The sequence below is a fragment of the Battus philenor genome, unplaced genomic scaffold (genome assembly GCF_028537555.1).
Source record: "Battus philenor isolate CCGP_79_NKW_IND1 unplaced genomic scaffold, ilBatPhil1.0.hap1 SCAF_20, whole genome shotgun sequence".
NCBI lineage: Eukaryota > Metazoa > Arthropoda > Insecta > Lepidoptera > Papilionidae > Battus > Battus philenor.
Window position 1 is genome coordinate 9,465,689 of NW_027181683.1, and position 9,575 is coordinate 9,475,263.

Here is a 9,575-nt window from a genome sequence, read left to right on the forward strand (position 1 = left end):
TTTTCTTTAATAGTATTTATCTCCAACTCTAATTTTGTAAATAAGTTTTTTTTTCTAAATCTCAGTAATTATTTACCTGTTTACCTTACCTTAATTTTTGTTAATTTTTATTGCCACCTTTTTGTATATTTTTGCATATTGCAAGAAAGTGTGCTGGTGTCCTTCGTCCACCATCAGAGAGGCGAAGTAGCCTCTGTCTATTTTGACTCCTAATTTTATTTCCAGATCTGTTCTCATTCCGCAAAATACGAGACAGTTAGCGATTGCGCGCACTGTGTTATTATTATTGTTTACGTATTACGGATTTTTACTATAATAATAAAAGGTGTATAAAGTAATGTTCGTGCAGTTAAGTATGACGCCATTACGTTTTTTTTTAATAATATTGAGTTCCGAGCTAGTTTACAAGTACTTGAGGCCATGTCATCTTTTCCCGTTCAACTATTGAGGTAATAACAGATAATCCCGCATTTTTCCTGATGTCAAATGAAGCCATTTAACAACTATATATTGAAAATTAGATATAGTTCTAAAGACATGGTTGATGTAGAATGAATAATAAAGTAATTTTGGAAACGCACCATCTGTGCCCTACTACCTTGACCCCGTATTATCTATAAATGCCAATAGGACAGTAGTGACCGGCAGTGAAGAAAAATTTTATTTTGATTGAATTTTTCGATGGATCTGAAAAACCTGCTCTAAATTTTGTTTCGTATATTTAACTTACTTCTGTGGTCGATTTTTTTAACACGTTTGTCCACATATTTTTAAGTTAATCTGCAATGTTATAAAGTTTCATACCTTATTTCCTCCTTTCAATGAAATGTATTCTTTTATCTCTTTCATCATTACCTTTGTCGAATTTAGTTTATAAATTAACACTTTAAAATGAAAACTTGAATCCAATCAACGTCTAAAGACCTAGAGTTGAACAAAAAATATTTATTTGTATACTTAAAAACTCCATACTTTAGCCAAGCTACATATTTGCGATAAAAGCGTATTAAAGAATTTTATTGTCCCTCTCGTACCATCGGGTAAGTGAGATCCTCATTAGGATGCACAAATTGCATCAATAAAATCTTTAACGTTATTATAAAAAAGCAGTTTTGTATTGGTACCGATGTAAAGCGAGAGAAAAGTTTGTAGTTTGTTCCATGTACAAAAACCGACGTCCGAAACAGATAAGAATGCAAAAAAGAGTTTTAAAAAAATATTATATTCGCCAAAATAAGAATAAAAGGTCGTCTACATGCGCCCTACACGGGTAGCGGAGACCGCAAGCCCAGGGTTGCCTTCATTACTAAATATTATATAAAAAAACTACGTGTTTAAATTTTTTTCTTTATCTGTCCACAAATTACGCTGCAACTATCACTTTAAAGTGAATAAAGCTGAATTTCTCGTATGTAAAAACAAAGAGATGTCAGCTAAATGTGTTGTTGTTCAGCGACAAAATATAAGAATCTAACAATTATTAATTAGTCACGTCTGTATTAAAGAAAACACCAAAACTCGATTTTAAAAGGATTAGCTTAAGTGAGAGAAGGCCTTAATCACAAGTAGTATCAGCACTGCAAGACAGCACTTTGAGAGTTTCATTTTAGTTAACAGCAATAAATTAAATATTTTTTGGTTATGTTAAAACCATCATCAAAACTGCTGCCGTATTAGTTCCACTTCTGTATATGGGACTCCCCAATGATTTACAAAAGGATCCGTTGAAAGCGGCCAGTATTAAAATAAATCTCTCACCAGAGAATTCTCTCTTAACAAAGTCGTCTGTTCATCATGTGCATGGACGTCCTATGTTGCGTTTTCTGGTCTGAGGAACTTTAAAATCCCAGTGGCCATCTTTTCTGCTTGCTATGTGGTCTGCGCACTACTAATTGGACTTGCAAATTTGCTCGGCTATGTTCGGTTATATTCGCTCGTATACGTGAGATAGATTCCTGATTCTATCTCGCAAATAAATCCCGAGAATAGCCCTTTCTGTGGCCCTTTGAGAGACTGATCAAACAATATGTAAGTAATATTAATATCTGTTGATAAGTAATTCAATAGAATTCATCATATAAAGATTAAGTCAATATTTTAGTTTGTGATACAAATTTATGATTGAACAATTTATATTATTAGCTACACTAAAATTATGTGTAGATAATTTAAAAATAATTCTGGTCTACTAATCCGTAAGATAAAACGTGACAACCCTAATTCAAAGTCAGGAAAAAAAAACTACTTATAAATATTGAACTATACAGGCAGCCCTACCTACTTACCGCACAGGGCATATCGCACGTCGCGAACGCTTGCCGGCATTCATATCCACCTCTCAGGAACGATGAGTCTTGTACGAAACATATCAAATCGTTGTACAGATTAAATACAACAATAAATCTTTTTACACATTTATGCAGTCGCAGCGATATTAATTTGATTGCATCAGAGTTATTACGCATGCAGTCAGACTTATTTTTTTTATTCGTTTATGGTGTTCTTGACTATTCCTTTATGTTTATACAGTATGTTTGATTATAGGTGTAAAAGCTTTAAATAAGTAAATGGATAAGACCATTCGCTATAATATGTATGTATACATCTTGTCCTAAATCAATTATTTTAGAGATAATAAATAATATATTGATTAAAAAGAAAGCGTTTACAAAATTCTCATTACTATTTATTACGATTAATAATTTTTTTTATCTGTCTCTGCAGACTTTTTGTTACTAAAAGTTTTTGACCTGTCGCATTCCCACCGAAAAAAAATGTATATAACAGATCTTAGAGTGATGACTTTATACACGGTGATTGGAAATAGGTGTAAAAACTTCAAAGCTTTATACTGACAAATGATTTATATATTCACCCCTTTGTAGCTTTTATACCTATAACCAATCATCCTGTATACGTAATCATCGTTTTTTTTACGATGATTGAAGTAGTTTGTCTGTTTGTATTAATAGGTAACCTTTTTGCACTAACTAAGCTTGAAGATTCGCCTTATCGGGAGAATGCCAAGCGGACCTTGACTTGAACTGTCACTCAAGCGTACGCTTATTATCAAACAAACCAATATAAGAAATCGTACTAAAGATGTACAGTAACGCGACGTTCATAATAAAATCATACGTCTATTTCAACGGCGTAACAACGACAAGGCAGATAGCTTACAAAGCAATTTGTAAGCAATCAAAAGTAAGCTGTTCTCACCAGCGTAAATGCAGCATTCCTGTTGATTATTAACCTAGGTCACTCTTAAACCTAAAAAGCAATAAGACGCAATAACTTTGACAGCAAAAATCTCCTTTTTGTTTGTGCCAATTAGACTGCATGTTGTAAAATAAAGAGACCATTAAAGTGACATTTAAAGTATATATCAAAAGATATCTTTGAATTTGTTTCGCCGCTTATATTAAGTTACAATAAGTATACGTATTTATTAACTTTTTACCATTGAAAAATGTAGTCAAATAAAAATTATATATACTAGTCTTGGTTTAGGCTCTGTTTTAATATAACAAAGTACATTGTAAAATATTAAAACAATGTACTCGTAATTAAAATAAATATTAACGTTATGTGAATCTATTTCAACCAATCTTTTTTAATAAAATCAGCACCCTTCTCAGCTATCATTATTACCGGAGCCATTGTATTGCCTCTGATAATATTAGGCATAATACTTGCGTCTATAACTCTTAAATTACTTGTAAATTTAACTTTTAACTGTTCGTCTACCACGGCACTGGGATCTTCTTTGGTACCCATTTTATTTGTACCAACTGCATGATATAAAGTCCCTGTTAAATGGCTTGCAATACATTTTAAAAATTCATCAGAATCTTCTTCATATGGCAAGCATTCATCAATTTTGATCCAGTGAAGTTTAAGTCCAGCGTTTTTAAACGCTTTTGTGTTGTTAAATTTTATAGCATGTTTCATACCACGAACTATTGTATTCATATCATCATCGTGATATAAATAATTAGCTTTTATTTTAGCATTTCCTTTGCCGTCACTTAGTTCTATTACTCCTCTTGATTTTGGTCTCAAAAGAGTTACAAATATCATTATTATAAGATTATCTTTATTTAATTCATTAAATGAATTATAAAACTGTTGAGAAAGTGAATGTTTGCCAAATATATCAACAAAGTTTGATTGATTCGGATATGCTAGTATAAAGTGATTTTGTATATCTGGTGTCATTGATTTTGAATCAGTAGTATTAATAAATGAGATAACCTTATGTGGGCTTAAATTACCGAGAGCTCCTTTTCGTTCCGTGATGTATTGATAATACATCTTAAAAATACTATCCAGTGAATTGGAATTGTCAAAACTAGGCATTTTATAAAAAATCGGTGCGTAAATATGATCTTGAAGATTTTCACCAACTGCTAAATCACTTGCTGTTTTATCATTTATATTTACGTCACTTCTTAATCCTATTCCGGACTTTAACAAGATCACTGGGGAGTTTATTGTACCGGCAGATAAAATGACCTCTTTTCTTGCTGCAAATACGACACGGTTTCCATTTTTTGTTACGACTTGTACACCTTTAGCTGTTTTATTTTCAAAATTAATTTTGTCCACGTATACATTCGTTAATACAAGTAGGTTTGGTCGATCTTTAATGGGTTTTAAAAACGCATTACTCGTGCTTTGTCTTTGACCATTTTTTATTGCTGTGAATGCTCTGCCTACACCAATTTGGGTAGGTCCATTAAAATCTTTTATAAACTGACTACCAACTTCTTCATTAGCATTTATCAATACTTGTTCCAATGGATGAACATCTCCATCGTGTTCCACGTTAAGATAACCGCCTATTCCGTGATATTTCATATCAATACTATCTTTATCATTTAATAAATGTAAGTTTTCACTTTTCTTAAAATATTTAAGTGCTGACTCATAATTCCAATCCGCGCTGGATGTAGACCAATCGTCATAATCTTGCTTATTACCTCTTATGTAGAACATTCCATTGATACTACTGGTACCTCCTAAAACTTTTCCTCTGGGCCAGTAACATTTACGGTCTTTATAATTTAAACAAGCGTTTTTTTGAGGTTCTGTCCGATAATTCCAATCTTCATTAGTTCCGTAGTTATTAATATACAAGGAAGGAATCTGAAAAATAAAATTGTACTTAAATATTTAAACTTTTCTTGATATTAAAAATAAATAAAACAATTTAATTCTAGAAAAATGTTTCATTTTCCCGGTCTCGGAGGAACTAAGCGGTAATGATATCTCATTGTTAACCCAGCTTAGCGTTTAAGAGAATATGTCAGGTGTTTGTAGACTAAATTCTATTATGTTTCTTTCAAAGAGACATATCTAACCGTAGTGATTTTAAATTATTTAGTAATCAAACTTACTAACGTCTTCTTTGAATTAAAAGCTATGTTAATTTTTACGAATAAATTTTATACCGGTCTTATAAATAGATTACATATTTAGTTAAATTGTAATTTACATATCTGGTTGTCAAATAGTGTGAATATTTAGTTTGTTAATGGTGATAGACTCGATCCGTCAAAGTGTGCTGTTCACGATTTTGTTACTTAAAATCTGGCGCAAAACAGCATCTGAGCTCCTCCTGCGAAATAAGACGATTATTCGTGACAATTTAATTAAATATAACACTACTCACTTCTGTTCCTAAAGTTGGATTACCACCAGCTTCAAGTAATAGAACAGACCAAGTTGGTTCCTCGGATAGTCGATTGGCTACAACAGCTCCTGCAGTACCCGCCCCCACTATGATAAAATCGTACGTTTTATCTAAAACAATAAGCATAAGTAATGTCGTTAGTGGTTTCATATGTGACACATGTACAGGATGGTTGTAAAAAAGACTATAAAAGGTTTAAATACGTAAATGTATAGCTCATGTGTCAGCTTAAAGTTTAAAAGCTTTCATATTTTACATATTTTCAATCAACCTGCATATTGTAAGTCAGAGACACGAGCAAACACTTCATGTCAATGAGATGAAGATGCTTAGATGGTCGGGTGGCGTCACTAGAATGGACAAAATACGGAACGAATATATGAGAGGTTCGTTTAAGGTAGCTCCGATCCCCAGCAAATTACAGGAAAAAAGATTACGATGGTATGGCCACATTCAACGGAAACCAGATAACCACGTAGTAAAAACTGCCTTAAGCCTCCCAGAATTCCCAAGAGGGAGAGGGCGTCCAAAAGCTACGTGGTGGTCTAATATCAGAAAGGAACTGGAAACCCTTCAACTTGATGCAGGGACAACCCAGGATAGAGTGGCCTGGCGCAAATTGATAAGGAGACCCGACCCCAAATAAAGGGAAAAGGGAAAGAAGAAGAAGAAGAAGAACCTGCATATTGGTACTACGAAATATGTATTTTTGCCATTGAAATATGTAAGGTCGAAAACTTCTGACAGTATATATATTATTATTTTTAGTACATAGTAATCTAAATTTTGTCGTTAAATAATATCATTAGGTTACATATCATTTCTAAAACCATTTAAAGCGATTTTTGTTAAAATCTTTAAAAAAAGCAGTAAGACTTTCAAACGCAATAGTGTACGCCTTTAAAATAGACAACTCCGTATTGCCTCTGAATTATAACACAATAAATTGAAAAAAAAATAATTATCCAAAAACTTAAAATATTACTAATTTTACAGTTTGAAGAATTTCCATGCGGTAATAAAGCTTTGGAATGCATTACTCTAACTATAAGGATGTTTGTGAAAAAGAAATAAAAATTCGTCCATATTTAATGTGGCGCTGACACTCAGAATGCGTTTAGAACTCAGACAGCTGCATTTTCGAGTTTAATTTAATACTACTTTCTATCCAAATAGGTTCTTTGAGCATTATTATATTTTCACACACAAGTGATCACTGTAACTAATTTAAAATAAATTAAATAAATAATAAATTTCCAAAGATCAGCTATATAGCTCGAAGAATTGTTCGTTCAATGTGGTAGTGGGCGGGGAACACCTCTCGTGCAACCAAAGGCTGTTGGGGCCGAAAGGTTCTCGAGTGGAGACCATGAATAGATGCGGCGTGGATAGGCCCTTCACACCAGTTCCCGCGAGAAGTCGCTGGATGCAAGCCCTGGAGGCCTGTATATTACAGTGGGTATCCATCGGCTGAAAATAAGAAGCAGTTTTCAGCCTATATTCTTACTAATGCTAACTCTTCTTACTTGTATTTTCAACTAATAAAATAATCTTCAAAAACGTCACTAAAATTTGCTAGTTTTAATTGTTTATTTACGTCTTATTTGAATAGTTATTATACATTATAAAAACAACCCATAAAGCTTTCGGGCAGTTCAATCAAAGGAAAAATGTTATTTCGCTCAAACTTTTTTCGCATTGTAACTATATGACCTAGCAAAATTTCTACCCGTAAAGAGTTTAATGCCTTTAAAATGGTCACGGAAATCACAGAAGTGATTAATTTTGCATGCAAACGTTTTTAAAAATAGATAAAAATAACAGATAAAATATAAAATTGAACCGCGTGAACTGTCAAACGCGCGAAGTTTAAAGCTAACTGTCAAAAGCAAAAACATTCAATATAATTATAGAAACTTTCAATATATGTAAACAAGTTTCTGAGCAATTATCATTTTTCTATAAGTACCTTCTACAATCTTTGAGGATATTTGTAAAAACGATCGATCATTTTATACGCATGTATATACTTACTTTCGAAAACAAGACCATGCATGCCATCTACATTGTAATTAATTTTCAATTAAAGGTGATTAATAACCAGTTTTTATTTTAAAAATCATGTTTAAATATGATGCCATTTTAATTTGTGTGTGAATGAATATTACTTTACTTGCAATTAGAGTAATGTCGGACGCAGCTGGTTCTTGAAACATTGTGGGTGCCAATGCACATTGTGCCGCTAAAAGGGCTTGCAATGCATTAAACAATAAAGGACCGCTTCCCACGTAATCCGCCGTCACTGCCGAAGCCAGTTGACCGTCACAGGACCACACCATGTTGTTCTAAAATTATCTGGAAATTTAAATTGCATTTATTTTTATGTACATATTAAAACAGTTAAAAATGAGCGTTCTCTTAATAGTAAATTTTAATTATGGTCCATTAGTTTTTAGTACAGCAATCAGCACAGCGACATCACAGCATAGCGACATCTCATGACCATTGAAATTAGAAAGCCGTGTTCACATTGACTAGTTGAGGTAAGTTTTTCAGAAACTACGATCACTTTTCTAACTTAATCATTATAATCATCATTTATTCAGCCGTAGAACGCTATCTGCTGGGAATAGACCTCTATCATAAATTTTCGATGGAAACGGATGAAAATGGTCTGAATTTAGCATCCGACGACCTTATGTTGCGACATCCTACACTATCTTATTAAATATGATCTAATTTTTTAAACGCGAAACATCTACATATGAGTTAAGATGTTGACCATACATAAAAAGCTGTTAAAAATTTGTGTCCTTGCTAATCTTGCAAAGAATGGCTTTAACGCTTGTCTACTTGAAGATTGCGACAATACATCATTTCTTTCTAGTAATAATAGTATTCTAGTAATAAACCTAGCAAAACTAGGTTATACCTCCAACAAATCCTAAGTTAGTTAAGCTTATGTCCTACTGCCCTCTTAATATATTTTATATGTAACATTCTTAATATTATTTATTTATTTATTTATAATTAGTTCTAGCACATGGATATAGAATGACCTAATGCTATAGGCATCATCTTGTAAAAAAATATCTTGTAAAAATACGCTAAATATAAAATAATTAGTTTACCGATTACAAATTTCTAACCTATATAATATATATATAACCTATATAATATCTAAGTTATATATCTAATATAACTACTACATTACATACTACTACATTAAAGGTTCATATTTACGTACAATGCTTAGTATTTAAATAAATACATAATATAATATTTTACATTACCTATACTTATTTTGAAAAAATATCCTTATTAAAAATTTGAGCAGTGATCATTACGCACGCATTCCTACATTTTAACATGTATATTTTATTTTAACGAAATTCCTCTCTCTTATCATATCAATGCTTTTGTCATTACGTGAAATGGCACAACTGTCACAAATCTATTTTTTACCATAAAATGTCAAAATATTTCCATGTAACAACATTCAACTTTTCTACGGTTAAAATTTATATTTTTATTCATAAAATAAGTAAAATAAAAAATCCTTTATGAGTTTGTGTGTAGGTATATATAATAATTTCACAAGATATCTTACACCTTCCTTTTCTTAGTTTTAAATCTAAGATTAAAATTATATTATTATAGCATTCAAAAGTTTAACTTACACACTTACATGTTTTGTATTATAAAATTATTTAAAATTAAATTTATAAGAAGAACTGTTGAGTTTCTGATCGGCTCTTTTCAACAGATTAGCGTTTCGAGCAGTAGTAGTTGGTATATTAGATTAAGTTAATTTAATTAGTTGGTTATAAGTTATATTAATATTAGTAATATAACATTATTAACATAATCGGCGATCCGA

At 31.8% G+C, this 9,575-nt stretch overlaps 1 protein-coding gene across 2 annotated transcripts; it reads right to left on the bottom strand.

Annotated features, from left to right (window-relative positions):
* Nucleotides 1-3,586: 3,586 nt before the first annotated feature.
* LOC137922796 (glucose dehydrogenase [FAD, quinone]-like) lies at nucleotides 3,587-8,044 on the bottom strand. Of its 2 annotated transcripts, none has more exons than XM_068765867.1 (3): nucleotides 7,869-8,044; nucleotides 5,675-5,781; nucleotides 3,587-5,148 (listed from the first exon to the last, which is right to left on the bottom strand). In XM_068765867.1, the coding sequence occupies exons 1-3, from the start codon at nucleotides 8,032-8,034 to the stop codon at nucleotides 3,595-3,597; spliced, it is 1,827 nt and encodes a 608-aa protein (XP_068621968.1). In that variant the 5' UTR covers nucleotides 8,035-8,044; the 3' UTR covers nucleotides 3,587-3,594. The 2 variants fall into 2 exon arrangements, with proteins under 2 accessions (XP_068621968.1, XP_068621967.1); XM_068765866.1 differs by having other exon boundaries at nucleotides 5,675-5,805.
* Nucleotides 8,045-9,575: the final 1,531 nt, after the last annotated feature.

Excerpts from the sequence above, each read along its gene's own strand:
- LOC137922796 (XM_068765866.1), bottom strand. The coding sequence starts at position 8,034 with ATGGTGTGGTCCTGTGACGGTCAACTGGCTTCGGCAGTGACGGCGGAT. Across the intron at positions 5,806-7,868 it reads CGACATTACTCTAATTGCAA|ATAAAACGTACGATTTTATC; the intron begins GTAAAGTAATAT and ends TTATTGTTTTAG. Across the intron at positions 5,149-5,674 it reads ATCCAACTTTAGGAACAGAA|ATTCCTTCCTTGTATATTAA; the intron begins GTGAGTAGTGTT and ends TTTATTTTTCAG.